Source organism: Salmo salar, chromosome ssa02 (assembly GCF_905237065.1).
Source record: "Salmo salar chromosome ssa02, Ssal_v3.1, whole genome shotgun sequence".
Lineage (NCBI taxonomy): Eukaryota > Metazoa > Chordata > Actinopteri > Salmoniformes > Salmonidae > Salmo > Salmo salar.
This window is the reverse complement of record NC_059443.1, coordinates 6448117-6469256: the sequence shown is the minus strand read 5'-3', so window position 1 is coordinate 6469256 and position 21140 is coordinate 6448117. Positions and strand designations below refer to the sequence as shown.

The 21140-nt window shown below is 41.1% G+C and overlaps 1 protein-coding gene across 2 annotated transcripts; it reads left to right on the top strand.

Annotated features, from left to right (window-relative positions):
- Positions 1-2290: 2290 nt before the first annotated feature.
- Positions 2291-19238, top strand: LOC106606139 (protein NDRG1). 2 transcript variants are annotated; one of them, XM_045696823.1, is made up of 13 exons: positions 2291-2411; positions 3404-3511; positions 3911-3952; positions 5104-5209; positions 5555-5675; positions 10492-10554; positions 11984-12044; positions 12775-12861; positions 13472-13528; positions 13649-13815; positions 17217-17316; positions 17504-17591; positions 19030-19238. In XM_045696823.1, exons 1-13 carry the CDS (start codon positions 2400-2402, stop codon positions 19236-19238), a joined length of 1221 nt encoding a protein of 406 aa, XP_045552779.1. In that variant the 5' UTR covers positions 2291-2399. The 2 variants fall into 2 exon arrangements, with proteins under 2 accessions (XP_045552779.1, XP_045552781.1); XM_045696825.1 differs by having other exon boundaries at positions 2377-2411; positions 3911-3991.
- Positions 19239-21140: the final 1902 nt, after the last annotated feature.

Sequence of the window (21140 nt, the reverse complement as noted above, 5' to 3'; positions counted from 1 at the left end):
TATATTTAGTTATTGCATGCTTTTGTACCAACCTTTCCAACAAGCACACCAGCTAAGAGAACTACTCTAACTTAATTGATAACCTGAAATGGTTTCTTGGTAGCTAGTTATGAGGTTAGGCAACTTCATAAAATTGCTAGGTGGCTAGTAATGTTACAGAGAAACGACAACAACAACAAAATGTAATTTAAAAAAAACAGGGCTCTGTTCTAGACCAGAGATTTTTATTTTATTTATTTTTTATTTATTTCACCTTTATTTAACCAGGTAGGCTAGTTGAGAACAAGTTCTCATTTACAACTGCGACCTGGCCAAGATAAAGCAAAGCATTGTGACACAGACAACAACACAGAGTTACACATGGAGTAAACAATAAACAAGCCAATAACACAATAAACAAGTCAATGACACAGTAGAAAAAAATAAAGTCTATATACAGTGTGTGCAAAAGGCATGAGGAGGTAGGCAACAAATAGGCCATAGGAGCGAATAATTACAATTTAACAGATTAACACGGGAGGTGTATGAGGTGGATGAGGGCCCGCAGTGGCACACGTGGGTCTGCATTCCCACATCCATACCCACACATGCAGTCAAAGGCCTCAGCCTTTTTTGGCGCCCACATTTTAGCGGCACCCCTCTTGACAGCAGAGACAAAAAAGTTATGTTTTAGAGTTAATTTCCTACAATTCTACACATTTTGCCTTGGGGCGCAGAAAGTAGATTTTGAAATGTTCTAACCCATTTCATGTAATTCTACTCATTTAGCCATGGGGAGGAAGTAAGTAAGTGTTTCACTGTTAGTCTGCACCTGTTATTTACGAAGTATGTGACAAATAACATTTGATTTGATTTGAGGAGAGACATTTTTTGCAGTTTCACAGCAAATTTTTTGCAATTCTACACATTTTGCAGTAGGGTTTTTGTTTGCGGTTTTTAATATGATATCTGCCCACGCCTGTACTAGACTTACATCCTAAATTGCAACCTATTCCCTTTATAGTGTACTTCTTTTGACCAGGTCCTATACTATATAGGGAATAGGGTGCCATTTGGGATACATATTCTTTCTAGTCTTTGGCATTGACTGATTAAAAAGATCCCCTGCTGCACCTGCTGCAAAAAATGTATGGGCTTTTTGGCGTGCCAGGCATAGGCAGCAACACACACCCCCTGATTACTGAACCAGCAGGGTATACGGCTGTGTCCCATAGGCAGCGACACACACCCCCTGATTACTGAACCAGCAGGGTATACGGCTGTGTCCCATAGGCAGCGACACACACCCCCTGATTACTGAACCAGCAGGGTATACGGCTGTGTCCCATAGGCAGCGACACACACCCCCTGATTACTGAACCAGCAGGGTATACGGCTGTGTCCCATAGGCAGCGACACACACCCCCTGATTACTGAACCAGCAGGGTATACGGCTGTGTCCCATAGGCAGCGACACACACCCCCTGATTACTGAACCAGCAGGGTATACGGCTGTGTCCCATAGGCAGCGACACACACCCCCTGATCACTGAACCAGCAGGGTATACGGCTGTGTCCCAAATGGCGCCCTACACTCTTAGAAAAAAAGGAACTATCTAGAACCTGAAAGGGTTCTTCGGCTGTCCCCATAGAACCCTTTGAAGACCCCTTTTTGGTTCCAGGTAGAACCTGTTCGGTTCCAGGTAAAACTCTTTTGGGTTCCATGGATTGTAGGACCCTTTCCACAGAGACAGCCGAAGAACCCTGTTGTGTGTTCCCTTGATAGTGCTTGGACTTTTGATCAGGGCCCATCACTATGTAGAGAATAGGGTGCCATTTGTCTCGCTGCCCCAGGACATGAACAGTTTGTTGTGAGCAGTTTATGACATGTGAATGATTAAAACGGTGAGGAGTAGATTGTGATTGTTGTGATGTAACCCTCTCACATGTTGTTTCAACCTGTAAATCTGGGTTAGAGTGATACCCATGGAGAGGCTTAGCATACATAGGCTTACCATTTCTTTCATAACCCGCCTATAGTTGTATTAATCTGAACATTATATAGCCTACTGTAGGCTATGCACCTATATTTTGAGTTGTTTGCATTGAGCACCACATATTTGATGTAAAATACACTATAGGGCAGGCTATACTATCCAAATTAGAAACCAGTCATATGATTAAAAAACACTAGGTCATCATGATGAGGCTTGGTCAAAGGGATTTGCCTTTCATTTGAACTGGCAGACTATGATGACCATTATGACAACCAGATATTCCAAACTCTTTGTGACGTCTGAATGAATGTTTATTAGGCTATGTGTCTCTGTCAGAGTTGCCAAGGAAACAATTGAGGAAGTTAAGAATCTTGGTGCCTTTTCGATTTTCAACCAACACATCCGTACCATCGACCGAGCGTCATGTCTAGGAAGGTGGGTATGTGTCACTGAGGTATAAAGAACGGGTATGCGTATGTATATGATGATGATGATGAGATGATGAGATACTGGCAGGTAGTAGTGATGATGGGTCCTTATTTTGGCTCCCTGATTTGCATACTGCTTATTGAGCTAAAAATGTTTTCCTAAAGACAGTGAATCTTCACTGCAAAAAAACTATAAATAGTCGGGAGAGCGTGTCAATCTGGTCATTTCTTTGCAGGCCATCTAATAATTTGGCCAGGTAAAAATGTACTTGATCTGACATAATGGTAACCTACCTTTTGTGCTTTACATTGGATATTCGCACCTTTTTCATGGTTCTAGGTCGATTTTGAAGAATTTTGAACGAATAGCTGTTTGAGAGACAAATGAACCGGTTCTTTTACGTGAACGGAGACAAATGAGCCAGCTCACTGAAAAGACTCTGAATGCCCGTCACAAGCCGAAAGTCGCTCATGCGCCGGAAACTTTTGCGCGCTCACACGTGCGCAATGGCTGACAAACATCAGGATGTGTAGTAGGCTACCCTTTTAGCTAATTCATAAAATAAACCCAGTGTAAATAAACACATTTGCTGTAATCTGTTCACTGATACACTGACACATATGGTCCGCAACATCATGGCAAATGGGTGTTATGGCAAATGCCACTTGAACAGATGCTGCTTGATGCTTCCGTTGGTTGACATGGGCAAATAAGCCTACAGCAGCGTTACAGAATAATGCAGCCAATTTAATACCTAAATCCCCACTGTATAACAAATCCTTTGCTATCAATTTAAAATGTTAAATTGATGTTTATTTTATATGTTGGTTAATGGTTTCCTTAGGCTTCTTCCCAAACTGCACCCTATTACCAATGAAGTGCACAACTTTTGACCAGAGACCATTTGGCCCTGGTCAAAAGTAGTGCACTATATAGGGAATAGGGTGCCAGTTGGGAAGTAACTATGAGTATTTTGTGCAACGTTTTTTTTTCAACAGGGTGCTCATCAACATCAACAGGCTTCTCAGCAGATCCCCTCTTTGGTGGAGCTGGATGAGGTTGACCTGGAGGAAAATGAGGCGCAGGTCAACGTTAACCTACTTCCTGTGAGTCGTTTAGTTTTTTATACACCTGGAAAGTTCTGGATATCAGTTTAGATTGAATGGTGCACAGGTCATTCAAAATACATAGGCAGGAATAAAACATTCAGAACAATTATATAGGGTGCCATTTGGGACGAAGACTGAAGTTTCTTAAAACCGTACTGTTGCAGATTATACAAAGATCTCATATGTTACCCTATTCCCTTTCTAGTGCATGACTTTTGACCAGGGCCAATAATGCTCTGGTCAAAAGTTGTACTCTCTAGGTTATCATTAAGGATAGACTCTCTATCTTTTTCTGTTGATGCCCATTTTGATAAAACAGACTTTAACACCTCACTCCAACAAGTTGATTTATGGGTAGTCTGTGGTTAATGAGATTGATTTTGTCTTGTCCTTCAGGGGCTGACAGGGGCAGTTACTAGACTTATGGTTGGCTTTAGGGTACGTATCAACACCTAAAACATATGGATTTACATCATGGTAAGTAACAGCTGCAAGTAGGTTGGTGCTCTGTAACAATGTACCAGTTATGTACAGTATGTAACTACACAGAATGTAAAGAAGGACTAATTGATGAAGAGAAAACCCTGTGCAGAGCAGTGTGGTTTTGGTAGGAACAACTTGTTCATGGGTGTTAGGGTAGGTTAAATATTTTTATTTTACTAGGCAAGTCAGTTAAAAACAAATTCTTATTTTCAATGACGGCCTAGTTCAGGGGTAGAACAACAGATTTTTCCCTTGTCAGCTCAGGGATTCGATCTAGCAACCTTTTAGTTACAAGTCCAACACACTAACCACTAGGCTACCTGCCGCCCCAGTATTCTAAATGTACTGGGTGAGGTAGGAGCTGACATAGGAGCAGGTGTCCTGGTTAGAGGATAAGGAGAGAGACTTGAGGTTGCGTTTTAGAGAGTCTATGCTCCCGTTTATTTGTTCTTCTTTAAATCATAATCCATTCAGTTTCCATTACTGACTTGTTTGTGTGGTTGGATACTGTGAGGCACAGATAACAGAAATAAAAGGATAAACACAGGAGAGTTCTTCACAACTGCACGGGTTATTTGGCTCTGAACTAAAAGACAAAGGAACTCCGCTATTTAACAAATGAAATGGGTTGCAGGTGTACACAGAGCATAGAGATGTATAGAGATCTCTAATGCCCAAAATCCTGAATAACATGGGCAGCGCCATTGAACACTAATACGTAGAGACCTCTACACATCTCTATGGCTTAGCCTGTTAACTAAAGAGTGTGAGAAAAATGACAGCCTTTTCTACAATGGGACCACATTGGTTGGTGGCACCTTAATTGGGGAGAACGGGGTCGTGGTAATGACTGGAGCGGAATCAGTGGAATGGTATCAAATACATCAAACACATGGTTCGATGCCATTCCATTTGCGCAGGGTCAGCCATTATTATGAGCTGTCCGTACTTGGCCTATCCACAGGGGTTACTTGAAAAGCTTACTGGTAAAATGCACGAGGTAATCCGGGCAAAGCAAAATTCAGTTGGTGGTACAGTAACCGAAAAGGGTTGGGAACAGTTATAGTTGTGGGGTTTGTGTAACCAAAGTTGTTTTGTCATGGCAGGAGGATGACGTGGAGACTCAGTTTGGACAGGTCCACTGCACCATGAAGGGGGTTCCCAAGGGCAGCCGCCCCGTCATCATGACCTTCCATGATATTGGACTGAACTGTATGTTTTGTTGTTGTTGTGAGAGAGCCCTGTCTGGGCTATCCAGTTGATCTTAAGTTTAGTTTATTGTTATTGTGCACATCTGGCTAAGAGCTAAGTTCCATTCCATATTGATATGCATCTAAACCAGTGAGTGCACAGCGCTTTGATGACAAACAGAACTTTAAGCAAATTACTTGTTTTTAATATGTTAATTCAGGCTTGCATGTCATGATCTGTGTACAGTCCCATATGGTTGTTCTATTCAATTCAATGTCAATTTCAAAAGCAACAATGCACAATAAAAAATAAAAAACATTTAGGAGCACTTGGCTGAACTTGTCTTATATTCTCCTGTGTGTCTAGACAAGTCGTGCTTCAACCCCCTGTTCAGCCACGAGGACATGCAGGAGATCATGAGGCACTTTGCCGTGTGCCACGTTGATGCCCCTGGGCAGCATGAGGGTGCCTCCACTCTCTCCACTGAGTGAGTGACCAGTGCCAACCTCAATTAGCAGCATGAATTTGTGCTTTGCAGGGGGGTTATTGAGTTGAAGATTCTCTGGTGGTTGCCGTCCTCAGTGTACCATGAAAATGAATAGAAACAAATTAGTCAGATCCAATGATTTCACATGGCACAGATCCCATCTGTTGTTAGTCTTAGTGAACACTGGGATTTAGACCCATCTGTTGTTAGCCTTAGTGGAGACTGGGATCTAGTCCCATCTGTTGTTAGTGGAGACTGGGATCTAGTCCCATCTGTTGTTAGTGGACACTGGGATTTAGTCCCATCTGTTGTTAGTGGACACTGGGATCTAGTCCCATCTGTTGTTAGTGAACACTGGGATCTAGTCCCACCTGTTGTTAGTCTTAGTGGACACTGGGATCTAGTCCCATCTGTTAGTGGACACTGGGATTTAGTCCCATCTGTTGTTAGTGAACACTGGGATCTTGTCCCATTTGTTGTTAGTGGAGACTGGGATCTAGTCCCATCTGTTGTTAGTGTTAGTGAACACTGGGATCTAGTCCCATCTGTTGTTAGTGGACACTAGGATCTAGTCCCATCTGTTGTTAGTGAACACTGGGATCTAGTCCCATCTGTTGTTAGTGAACACTGGGATCTAGTCCCATCTGTTGTTAGTGGAGGCTGGGATCTAGTCCCATCTGTTGTTACTGGACACTGGAATTTAGTCCCATCTGTTGTTAGTCTTAGTGGACACTGGGATCTAGTCCCATCTGTTGTTAGTCTTAGTGGACACTGGGATCTAGTCCCATCTGTTGTTAGTGGACACTGAGATCTAGTCCCATCTGTTACTGGACACTGGGATTTAGTCCCATCTGTTGTTAGTGAACCCTGGGATCGAGTCTCATCTGTTGTTAGTAGAAACTGGGATCTAGTCCCATCTGTTGTTAGTAAACGCTGGGATCTTGTCCCACCTGTTGTTAGTCTTAGTGGACACTGGGATCTAGTCCCATCTGTTAGTGGACACTGGGATTTAGTCCCATCTGTTGTTAGTGAACACTGGGACCTAGTCTCATCTGTTGTTAGTAGACACTGGGATCTAGTCCCATCTGTTGTTAGTAAACGCTGGGATCTTGTCCCTTTGTTGTTAGTGGAGACTGGGATCTAGTCCCATCTGTTGTTAGTGAACACTGGGATCTAGTCCCATCTGTTGTTAGTCTTAGTGGACACTGGGATCTAGTCCCATCTGTTAGTGGACACTGGGATTTAGTCCCATCTGTTGTTAGTGAACACTGGGATCTTGTCCCATTTGTTGTTAGTGGAGACTGGGATCTAGTCCCATCTGTTGTTAGTGTTAGTGAACACTGGGATCTAGTCCCATCTGTTGTTAGTGGACACTAGGATCTAGTCCCATCTGTTGTTAGTGAGCACTGGGATCTAGTCCCATCTGTTGTTAGTGTACCATGAAAATGAATAGAAACAAATTAGTCAGATCCAATGATTTCACATGGCACAGATCCCATCTGTTGTTAGTCTTAGTGGACACTGGGATTTAGTCCCATCTGTTGTTATCCTTAGTGGAGACTGGGATCTAGTCCCATCTGTTGTTAGTGGAGACTGGGATCTAGTCCCATCTGTTGTTAGTGGACACTGGGATTTAGTCCCATCTGTTGTTAGTGGACACTGGGATCTAGTCCCATCTGTTGTTAGTGAACCCTGTGATCTAGTCTCATCTGTTGTTAGTGAACACTGGCATCTAGTCCTACCTGTTGTTAGTCTTAGTGGACACTGGGATCTAGTCCCATCTGTTAGTGGACACTGGGATTTAGTCCCATCTGTTGTTAGTGAACACTGGGATCTTGTCCCATTTGTTGTTAGTGGAGACTGGGATCTAGTCCCATCTGTTGTTAGTGTTAGTGAACACTGGGATCTAGTCCCATCTGTTGTTAGTGGACACTAGGATTTAGTCCCATCTGTTGTTAGTGAACACTGGGATCTAGTCCCATCTGTTGTTAGTGAACACTGGGATCTAGTCCCATCTGTTGTTAGTGGAGGCTGGGATCTAGTCCCATCTGTTGTTACTGAACACTGGAATTTAGTCCCATCTGTTGTTAGTCTTAGTGGACACTGGGATCTAGTCCCATCTGTTGTTAGTCTTAGTGGACACTGGGATCTAGTCCCATCTGTTGTTAGTGGACACTGAGATCTAGTCCCATCTCTTAGTGGACACTGGGATTTAGTCCCATCTGTTGTTAGTGAACCCTGGGATCGAGTCTCGTCTGTTGTTAGTAGACACTGGGATCTAGTCCCACCTGTTGTTAGTCTTAGTGGACACTGGGATCTAGTCCCATCTGTTAGTGGACACTGGGATTTAGTCCCATCTGTTGTTAGTGAACACTGGGACCTAGTCTCATCTGTTGTTAGTAGACACTGGGATCTAGTCCCATCTGTTGTTAGTAAACGCTGGGATCTTGTCCCTTTGTTGTTAGTGGAGACTGGGATCTAGTCCCATCTGTTGTTAGTGAACACTGGGATCTAGTCCCATCTGTTGTTAGTGGACACTGGGATCTAGTCCCATCTGTTGTCAGTGAACACTGGGATCTAGTCCCATCTGTTGTTAGTGAACACTGGGATCTAGTCCCATCTGTTGTTAGTGGAGACTGGGATCTAGTCCCATCTGTTGTTAGTGGACACTGGGATTTAGTCCCATCTGTTGTTAGTCTTAGTGGACACTGGGATCTAGTCCCATTTGTTGTTAGTGGAGACTGGGATCTAGTCCCATCTGTTGTTAGTGAACACTGGGATCTAGTCCCATCTGTTGTTAGTGAACCCTGGTATCTAGTCCCATCTGTTGTTAATGAACACTGGGATCTAGTCCCATCTGTTGTTAGTGGAGACTGGGATCTCGTCCCATCTGTTGCTGGTGGACACTGGGATCTAGTCCCATCTGTTGTTAGTGGACACTGACATCTATTCCCATCTGTTAGTGGACACTGGGATTTAGTCCCATCTGTTGTTAGTGAACACTGGGACCTAGTCCCATCTGTTGTTAGTGGACACTGGGTTTTAGTCCCATCTGTTGTCAGTGTTGGTGGACACTGGGATCTAGTCCCATCTGTTGTCAGTGTTGGTGGACACTGTGATCTAGTCCCATCTGTTGTTAGTGAACACTGGGATCTAGTCCCATCTGTTGTTAGTGGACACTGGGTTTTAGTCCCATCTGTTGTTAGTGGACACTGGGTTTTAGTCCCATCTGTTGTTAGTGGACACTGGGTTTTAGTCACATTTGTTGTTAGTGAACACTGGGATCTAGTCCCATCTGTTGTTAGTGTTGATAATTGATGTTATTCTTCAATAACACAAACTACAAAGCAGATCAGGGGGAGAAAAATAGGTTTATTTGAGAAGGACAAATCAAACATGTTATGCTGAGAGTTAGATGTTCAGTCTCCCCTGTCCTCAGCTTTTCTCCGCTGAACAAAGGAACAGGATGCCATTTATAACCCCCCCCACTCTAGCCTGGGGTTGACCAATCAGAAGTCCTTGCAGTACAACTTGGCCAATGGCCAAATAACAAGTATCCTGCTCCCAAGTCAATGTACAGACCAATGAAAACGTGACACACGTAGCTCTGAGTTCAGGAGTGACATTCCACAGATTCTAAACAGATGTTGAACTGAAAACCAACTCCTATTGATCATTAACTCTAGTCCTCTCGTCCTCTGCGTTGTGTATTTATCTTCAAAATATTATTATATTAGTGAACACTGGGATCTAATCCCATCTGTTGTTAGTCTTAGTGGACACTGGGATCTAGTCCCATCTGTTGTTAGTGGACACTGAGATCTAGTCCCATCTGTTAGTGGACACTGGGATTTAGTCCCATCTGTTGTTAGTGAACACTGGGATCTAGTCTTATCTGTTGTTAGTGATCACTGGGATCTAGTACCATCTGTTGTTAGTCTTAGTGGACACTGGGATCTAGTCCCATCTGTTGTTAGTGAACACTGGGATCTAGTCCCATCTGTTGTTAGTGGACACTAGGATCTAGTCCCATCTGTTGTCAGTGGACACTGGGTTTTAGTCCCATCTGTTGTTAATGGACACTGGGATCTAGTCCCATCTGTTGTCAGTGTTAGTGGACACTGGGATCTAGTCCCATCTGTTGTTAGTGAACACTGGGATCTAGTCCCATCTGTTGTTAGTGGACACTGGATTTTAGTCCCATCTGTTGTTTGTGGACACTGGGATATAGTCCCATCTGTTGTCAGTGTTAGTGGACACTGGGATCTAGTCCCATCTGTTGTTAGTGAACACTGGGATCTTGTCCCATCTGTTGTTAGTGGACACTGGGTTTTAGTCCCATCTGTTATTAGTGTTAGCGGACAGCAGGACTAAGAGCAGCTGCCTGCCATGCTAATCCACTGTCACATGGCACCTGGTCCACAAGACTCTTAAACAGTCAACATCGGGGACTGGGTCACTGCTAGGCTACTGTAGGTCACTCTACCTGAATGTCCAGGTAGAAGAAGTATCCAGTGAGAAAAGAGATGATATTCACAGGGTAGAAATACAGTGAAAAGGCACCAACAGATAATAACAAATGGATGATACATTTATTTGAAACATGTCAACAACAACAACATGTTTGAGAGACTAGTTTGACACAATAACATTATGCGGCACCTAAATGGCACCCTATTCCCTATATTGTGCACTACCTACAAGTAGTGCACTATAAAGGGAATAGGGTGCCATTTAGGACACATCCATGACTTGTATCATGTTAGTGATGATGAGGAGCACTTGAGGTAACTTGTGTTCTGGTCTTGCGCTGCAGGTACACCTACCCCTCTATGGACCAGCTCTCTGAGACTCTCCCTCAGGTCCTCAAGCACTTTCGGTAAATCACAAATCAACGTTTATTCGTCATATACACAGTTTACAGCAGGTATAAACGGTGCAGCTAAATGTGTACTGACAAGCTCCCGCAACAGTGCAGTCCAAAATCAATATAAATATTATTTAATATATACACTACCGTTCAAAAGAGTATCTGGAGCATCAACATTTGTGGGTTCGATTACAGGCTCAAAATGGCCAGAAACAAAGACCTTTCTTCTGAAACTCATCTGTCTATTCTTGTTCTGAGAAATGAAGGCTATTCCATGCCAGAAATTGCCAAGAAACTGAAGATCTCGTATAACGCTGTGTACTACTCCCTTCACAGAACAGAGCAAACTGGCTCTAACCAGAAAATAAAGAGGAGTGGGAGGCCCCTGTACACAACTGAGCAAGAGGACAACTACATTAGAGTGTCTAGTTTGAGAAACAGACGCCTCACACGTCCTCAACTGGCAGCTTCATTAAATAGTACCCTCAAAACACCCGTCTCAACGTCAACAGTGAAGAGGCAACTCCAGGATGCTGGCCTTCCTGGCAGCGTTGCAAAGGAAAAAGCCATATCTCAGACTGGCCAATAAAAACAAAATATTAAGATGGGCAAAATAACACAGACACTGGACAGAGGAACTCTGCCTAGAAGGCCAGCTCTATCTATTCTGGTTAGAGCCAGTTTCGCTGTTCTGTGAAGGGAGGAGTACGAGATCTTCAGTTTCTTGGCATTTTTTCGTATGGAATAGCCTTCATTTCTCAGAACAAGAATAGACCGATGAGTTTCAGATGAAAGGTCTTTGATTCTGGCCATTTTGAGCCTGAACCCACAAATGCTGATGCTCAAGATACTCAACTAGTGTAAAGAAGGCCAGCTTCTTTAATCAGAACAATTTTCAGCTGTGCTAACATAATTGCAAAAGGGTTTTCTAATGATCAATTAGCCTTTTAAAATGATAAACTTGGATTAGCTAACATAACGTGCCATTGGAACACAGGAGTGATGGTTGCTGATAATGGGCCTCTGTACGCCTATATAGATATTCCATAAAAAATCTGCTGTTTCCAGCTACAATAGTCATTTACAACATTAACAATGTCTACACTGTATTTCTGATCAATTTGATGTTATTTTAATGGACAACAAATGTGCTTTTCTTTCAAAAACAAGGACATTTCTTAGTGACCCCAAACTGTTAAACGGTAGTGTATATTTAACCTTTATTTAACTTGGCAAGATTTCCCTTATGATTGATTTGTTTTACAATTGAGAAACACCTGTTTTAATAAATGCTTTCAAGTGTTACCCTACGGGATCAAAAACACATTTATTATGTGGATAACTAAATATAAATGAAATTACATTCACATAGAGGTTTACATCCTCTTCCTATTAGAAGCTTCAAACTCCCATCAAACCTCTTCTTGTTTCCGTTCAGGTTTAAGAGTATCATTGGACTGGGCAGCGGTGCTGGTGCCTACGTCCTCGCTAAATTTGCTGTGAGTGGATTTTATGTTGTTGTTGAACTCTTCTGTTTTTGTTAAATTGAACAGCCATAATTTAACTAGGATTTAAACCCAGTAAAAGTCCTTCAACATACCACAGTGTTGATACTGACAACACAATCTTGATCATTTTTATTGCCAAGCAAATCAAATGAAATTTTATTGGTCACATACACATGGTTAGCAGATGTTATTGGTCACATACACATGGTTAGCAGATGTTATTGCGAGCGTAGCGAAATGCTTGTGCTTCTAGTTCAGACCGTGCAGCAATATCTAACATGTAATCTGACAATTCCACAACAACTACCTAATACACACAAATCTATGTAAAGGAATGGAATAAGAATATATACAGTACATATAAATATATGGATGAGCAATGACAGAGCGCATAGGCAAGATGCAATAGATGGTATAAAATACAGTATATACATATGAGATGAGTAATGCAAGATATGTAAACATGATTAAAGTGGCATTATTAAAGTGTCTTTTGGAATGTTATTTTGTTTGTACACATCTACACTGTTCTGTACTGTACAGACACTGAATAGCCTGTGTGATGGTTATCCTCAAGTTAGACTAACCACTGAAACAATGAAGCTTATAGTAGATATCACAACAAAGTTAATGTTGTGGTTGTTTCCTGCTCTCTGAATCCTAAATATGTCCCAAATGGGTTGTGCTATGTTCTTCATTTCTTTATTCTTCCTGTCTACAGCTGAACCATCCAGATAAGGTTGAGGGACTTGTTCTCATCAACATCAATGCACGTGCCGAGAGCGTGATAGATTCACTTACACACAAGGTAGCATAGCATAGCATAACTAACATAGCATAGCATGACTAACATAACATAGCATGACTAACATAACATAGCATAACATAACATAATTAACATAGCATATCATAACTAACATAGCATAGCATAACTAACATAACATAGCATAATTAACATAGCATAGCATAACTAACATAACATAGCATAACATAACATAATTAACATAGCATAGCATGACTAACATAACAGAGCATAGCATAACTAGCGTAACATAGCATAGCATAACTAACATAACATAGCACAGCATAACTAACAGAGCAAAGCATACCATAGCATAATTAACATAACATAGCATAACTAACATAACTAACAAGGTTAAGTGCTTTTGAAAATGTAAATAAAAGAATATGCAAGATCTGTATTTGGTTTTTATTATTATTAAGACCCTCCAACATAACAATCCACATTGTGCGTCTTTCAGGCTAAGCTCATGGTGACATGCTGATTTACTCTGATAGAGTTAAATTCTTAGGGGATTATGTAGAAATATGCTTTAATGTCCTTTGTGTTTGCTCAGAGCCTGGCTTGGAGGAGCCTGCACACACCACTGTAAACTCCCAACTCTCTCTCTGTTCAGATGACTGGCTGGATCCAAGCACTGCCTGATCATGTTCTAAACCACATGTTTGGAAAGGTAAGGGTTAGATAGAAACAGGAACTATAGTAGCACTAACACCTTAACTATGTTATAATGCATTATAAGTATGTACATCATAGAAAGCGTTACCATTGAGATTTGTTCTTTGCGCAATAGGAGGAGATCCAGAACAACCCTGATCTGATCGCCACATACCGCAACCACATCACCAATGATGTCAACCAGTCCAACCTGGCCCAGTTCTTCAAGTCCTACCAGAGCCGCAGGGGCCTGGAGATCGAGAGGCCTGTCCCAAGGGGAAACATTAACGCCAGAACTCTGAAGTACGTCACACGGACCGACTCAGCATCAGGACCCGGACTCTTACCTGGCCACATGACTTGACTAGGGAAACTCAGGGCCCTAGCTACTCATGATCCTTTCAGTTATGATATTGACTACGAGTATTAGTTATAATATTGACTACGAGTATTAGTTATGATATTGACTACGAGTTTTAGTTATGATATTGACTATGAGTTTTAGTTATGATATTGACTTCGAGTATTAGTTATGATATTGACTACGAGTATTAGTTATGATATTGACTACGAGTATTAGTTATGATATTGACTACGAGTTTTAGTTATGATATTGACTATGAGTTTTAGTTATGATATTGACTACGAGTATTAGTTATGATATTGACTATGAGTTTTAGTTATGATATTGACTACGAGTATTAGTTATGATATTGACTATGAGTTTTAGTTATGATATTGACTGAGTATTAGTTATGATATTGACTACGAGTATTAGTTATGATATTGACTACGAGTATTAGTTATGATATTGACTATGAGTTTTAGTTATGATATTGACTACGAGTATTAGTTATGATATTGACTACGAGTATTAGTTATGATATTGACTACGAGTATTAGTTATGATATTGACTATGAGTTTTAGTTATGATATTGACTACGAGTATTAGTTATGATATCGACTATGAGTTTTAGTTATGATATTGACTACGAGTATTAGTTATGATATTGACTACGAGTATTAGTTATGATATTGACTATGAGTATTAGTTATGCTATTGACTGAGTATTATTTATGATATTGCCTATGAGTTTTAGTTATGATATTGACTACGAGTATTATTTATGGTATTGACTACGAGTATTAGTTATAATATTGACTACGAGTATTAGTTATGATATTGACTATGAGTTTTAGTTATGATATTGACTACGAGTATTAGTTATGATATTGACTACGAGTATTAGTTATGATATTGACTATGAGTTTTCGTTATGATATTGACTATGAGTTTTAGTTATGATATTGACTACGAGTATTAGTTATGATATTGACTATGAGTTTTAGTTATGATATTGACTACGAGTATTAGTTATGATATTGACTATGAGTTTTAGTTATGATATTGACTGAGTATTAGTTATGCCTATTGACTGAGTATTAGTTATGATATTGCCTATGAGTTTTAGTTATGATATTGACTACGAGTATTATTTATGGTATTGACTACGAGTATTAGTTATGATATTGACTATGAGTATTAGTTATGATATTGACTACGAGTATTAGTTATTATATTGACTGAGTATTATTTATGATATTGACTATGAGTTTTATTTATGATATTGACTACGAGTATTAGTTATGATGTTGACTACGAGTATGTCACGTCCTGACCATAGAAAGCTTTTATTTTCTATGGTAGAGTAGGTCAGGGCGTGACAGGGGGTTTTGTCTAGTTTATTTATTTCTATGTTGGTTCTAGTTAATTTTTTCTATGTTGGGGTTTTGTATGATTCCCAATTAGAGGCAGCTGGTTATCATTGTCTCTAATTGGAGATCATATTTAAGTTGTTGTTTTTCCCACTAGGTTTTGTGGGAGATTATTTTGAATTAGTGTATGTTGCACGTCTTCGTCACGGCTTGTTGTTTTTGTTTATTAGTTTATTGTATGTATTGCATAGTTTCACAGATAAATAAAGATGTGGAACGATACACACGCTGCACTTTGGTCCGCTCCTTTATACAACAAAAGTGACAGAGTATTAGTTATGATATTGACTGAGTATTAGTTATGATATTGACTGAATATTAGTTATGATATTGACTATGGGTTTTAGTTATGATATTGACTGAGTATTAGTTATGGTATTGACCATCAGTATTAGTTATGGTATTGACTACGAGTATTAGTTATGATATTGACCATCAGTATTAGTTATGGTATTGACCATCAGTATTAGTTATGGTATTGACCATCAGTATTAGTTATGGTATTGACTACGAGTATTAGTTATGGTATTGACCATCAGTATTAGTTATGATATTGACCATCAGTTTTAGTTATGGTATTGACCATCAGTATTAGTTATGGTATTGACCATCAGTATTAGTTATGGTATTGACCATCAGTATTAGTTATGGTATTGACCATCAGTATTAGTTATGGTATTGACCATCTGTATTAGTTATGGTATTGACCATCACTATTAGTTATGCTATTGACCATCAGTATTAGTTATGATATTGACCATCAGTATTAGTTATGATATTGACCATCAGTATTAGTTATGGTATTGACCATCAGTATTAGTTATGGTATTGACTGAGTATTAGTTATGGTATTGACCATCAGTATTAGTTATGGTATTGACCATCAGTATTAGTTATGGTATTGAGCATCAGTATTAGTTATGGTATTGACCGTCAGTATTAGTTATGGTATTGACCGTCAGTATTAGTTATGGTATTGACCATCAGTATTAGTTATGATATTGGCCATCAGTATTAGTTATGATATTAACCATCAGTATTAGTTATGGTATTGACCGTCAGTATTAGTTATGGTATTGACCATCAGTATTAGTTATGGTATTGACCATCAGTATTAGTTATGGTATTGACCATCAGTATTAGTTATGGTATTGACCATCAGTATTAGTTATGGTATTGACCATCAGTATTAGTTATGGTATTGACCATCAGTATTAGTTATGATATTGACTACGAGTATTAGTTATGGTATTGACCATCAGTATTAGTTATGATATTGACCATCAGTATTAGTTATGGTATTGACCATCAGTATTAGTTATGGTATTGACCATCAGTATTAGTTATGGTATTGGCCATCAGTATTAGTTATGGTATTGACTGAGTATTAGTTATGATATTGACCATCAGTATTAGTTATGGTATTGACCATCAGTATTAGTTATGGTATTGACCATCAGTATTAGTTATGGTATTGACCATCAGTATTAGTTATGGTATTGACCATCAGTATTAGTTATGGTATTGACCATCAGTATTAGTTATGGTATTGAGCATCAGTATTAGTTATGGTATTGACCATCAGTATTAGTTATGGTATTGACCATCAGTATTAGTTATGGTATTGACTATGGGTTTTAGTTATGATATTGACTACGAGTATTAGTTATGATATTGACCGTCAGTATTAGTTATGATATTGACCGTCAGTATTAGTTATGATATTGACCGTCAGTATTAGTTATGGTATTGACCATCAGTATTAGTTATGGTATTGACCATCAGTATTAGTTATGGTATTGACCATCTGTATTAGTTATGGTATTGACCATCAGTATTAGTTATGGTATTGAGCATCAGTATTAGTTATGATGTTGACTATGAACATTATTAGTTAAGTAGCTAATTAACCTGCTGACTCCTGCAGGTGCCCTGCTCTGTTGGTGGTGGGAGACAGCTCCCCTGCAGTCGAGGCTGTGGTCGAGAGCAACGCAAAGCTTAACCCAACACAGACCACACTGCTCAAGGTGAGTTTAATGTGTGGCTCAGACAGAAGTAACACTTAATATTACTCTCAAAAGTACTTTGTAAGTAAAGATCCGGAACTACAATGTCATTGACCATCCAAGAACAATACATGTGATTGATAGTGAGAAAGGGTTAAGTTCAAATGACGGTTTTTCGGCCAATGATCTTTTGTCTCTGTCCAATCAGATGGCTGACTGTGGAGGACTTCCCCAGGTGAGCCAGCCTGGCAAACTGACAGAGGCCTTCAAGTACTTCATCCAGGGCATGGGTTACAGTAAGTCTCATGGGTTACAGTAAGTCTCATGGGTTACAGTAAGTCTCATGGGTTACAGTAAGTATCAGCTTAGGATAATGGATCTAATTGGACACAATGTTTCCACATTATCCCTGCACCCAAACACACAATGTTTCCACATTATCCCTGCACCCAAACACACAATGTTTCCACTAACCCTGCACCCACATTATCCCTGCACCCAAACACACAATGTTCCCACATTATCCCTGCACCCAAACACACAATGTTTCCACTAACCCTGCACCCAAACACACAATGTTTCCACTAACCCTGCACCCAAACACACAATGTGTCCACACTATCCCTGCACCCAAACACACAATGTGTCCACACTATCCCTGCACCCAAACACACATTTCCACAAACCCAGCACCCAAACACACAAACATTACACAAGCACGGCACCCAAACACACAATGTTTCCACTAACTCTGCACCCAAACACAATGTTTCCACTAACCCTGCACCCAAACACACAATGTTTCAACTAACCCTGCACCCAAACACACAATGTTTCCACACTATCCCTGCACCCAAACACACAATGTTTCCACTAACCCTGCACCCAAACACACAATGTTTCCACTAGCTCTGCACCCAAACACACAATGTTTCCACTAACTCTGCACCCAAACACACAATGTTTCCACTAACCCTGCACCCAAACACACAATGTTTCCACTAACCCTGCACCCAAACACACAATGTTTCCACACTATCCCTGCACCCAAACACACATTTCCACTATCCCTGCACCCAAACACACAATGTTTCCACACTATCCCTGCACCCAAACACACAATGTTTCCACTAACCCTGCACCCAAACACACAATGTTTCCACTAACCCTGCACCCAAACACACAATGTTTCCACTAACCCTGCACCCAAACACACAATGTTTCCACTCCACAGAAGCTGTTGTCAGCATGCACTGAGAGAGAACTGAAGAACAAGAACTAAAATGTAGCAACCAGCCTCCTGGTGTACCCAGACTATTCACTTTCTATGACACTGTTGATCATTGTTGTCCCCTCCACTAAGACCAGGGGCTCTATTCAAACTGTGTCGCTGAAGCGTTACAGATGCGCGTTAGAAATGTAAAGGTAATTTCCAGTTGAGGCGACGTACTGTGTGTAGCATTTACCATGAATGCCATCTCCGCTAATGTGGAAACATTGCCTTTAAATTTCAATCATGCTGTAACACGGAATTTCCGTGATACGGATAGAATAGAGCCCCCGGGCTCTGGTCAAAAGCAATGTTCTATATAGGGAATAGGGTGGAAGTGACAATCTATCTGCAGTATTAAAGCTGATCTACCCCCTAAACATTAAAAAAAGATGTATGCTATGCTAGTTATGCTATGTGATGTTAGTTATTCTATGCTAACTGTCTCTCCTTCCTTCCCTTAGTGTCCTCAGCCAGCATGACCAGACTGGTGAGGTCCCGCACCGCCTCAGGCTCCAGCATCGCCTCCTGCGACAGCAGCAGGAGCCGCTCTCACACCAACGACAACCAGCCTGCCCGGGAGCACACCGATGTGTCCATGGAGAATGTATCTAACAGCACCGTAGATCAGACCGTTGTCATGTCCAGCAGGAAGACTGAGGACGCCTGCTAGTGCCCTGGTCACTGAAAGGTCATAGGTTGTCTCCTAAATGGCTCCCTATTTCCTTTATAGTGCACTACTGTTGACGTCAAAAGTAGTGCACAATGTGGGAAATAGGGAGCCATTTGGGACACAGCCCCAGTGTCCCTAAACCCTGACCTCATAACCCGTCCTGTCTACCCTACTGCCTGTGTTGCTGTTGACAACACACCTCATAACCCCTGTCCTGTCCTGTCTACCCTACTGCCTGTGTTGCTGCTGACAACAAACCTCATAACCCCTGTCCTGTCCTGTCTACCCTACTGCCTGTGTTGCTGCTGACAACAAACCTCATAACCCCTGTCCTGTCCTGTCTACCCTACTGCCTGTGTTGCTGCTGACAACAAACCTCATAACCCCTGTCCTGTCTACCCTACTGCCTGTGTTGCTGCTGACAACACACCTCATAACCCCTGTCCTGTCTACCCTACTGCCTGTGTTGCTGCTGACAATAAACCTCCTAACCCCTGTCCTGTCTACCCTACTGCCTGTGTTGCTGCTGACAACACACCTCATAACCCCTGTCCTGTCTACCCTACTGCCTGTGTTGCCGCTGACAATAAACCTCATAACCCCTGTCCTGTCCTGTCTACCCTACTGCCTGTGTTGCTGCTGACAACAAACCTCATAACCCCTGTCCTGTCCTGTCTACCCTACTGCTTGTGTTGCTGCTGACAACACACCTCATAACCCCTGTCCTGTCTACCCATCTGCCTGTGTTGCTGCTGACAACAAACCTCCTAACCCCTGTCCTGTCTACCCTACTGCTTGTGTTGCTGCTGACAAACCTCATAACCCCTGTCCTGTCTACCCTACTGCCTGTGTTGCTGCTGACAACAAACCTCCTAACCCCTGTCCTGTCCTGTCTACCCTACTACCTGTGTTGCTGCTGACAACAAACCTCCTAACCCCTGTCCTGTCCTGTCTACCCTACTGCCTGTGTTGCTGCTGACAACAAACCTCCTAACCCCTGTCCTGTCTACCCTACTGCCTGTGTTGCTGCTGACAACAAACCTCATAACCCCTGTCCTGTCCTGTCTACCCTACTGCCTGTGTTGCTGCTGACAATAAACCACAACATACTGCTATGATACTGTCCTCTATCTGTACTCTGTTCTCACTGCATTGTGGGTAATAGAGTTTATACCCAACGGTTGTCATACTGTATGTCATTTCGGTGATATGTAATCTGTATGGATGTTCCTCTGTGGAAATAGTATCTCTGATATGTATTGTTTTTATGTCACAACAACCATAAACATGTAATGGACAGTTCTGATGTTAATGCCATCTGTGGCGATTGTCTGGCTGTTTTTAGATGATGGATCAAATTGACGACTCCCTATTTTTTTTTTTTATAACATGAGATATCTGTAATACATAAAGAAATCATAATGACTAACTATCAGTGATCCTAGGATTTTGTTTTTGTACCTTTATTTAACCAGGCAAGTCAGTTAAGAACAAATTCTTATTTTCAATGACGGCCTAGGAACAGTGGGTTAACTGCCTTGTTCAGGGGCAGAACAACAGATTTTTACCTTGTCAGCTCGGGGATTCGATTTTGCAACCTTTCGGTTACAAGTCCAACACTCTAACCACTAGGCTACCTGCCGCTCTAACCACTAGGCTACCTGCCGCTCTAACCACTAGGCTACCTGCCGCTCTAACCACTAGGCTACCTGCCACCCCAGGATGACGCTTAAATAAGCCCTGAGATAAGAAGATTGTGTATTAATGTTTGGTCAAATCTTTCAAATTATGAAAAGCTGATTATATTAAGATTTAAATTATATAGAAATGCAATGTATGTATAGTACCACTTTGTATTAGAGAAATACCAAATGACTTAAAAAAGATTTGTCACTACCCAAA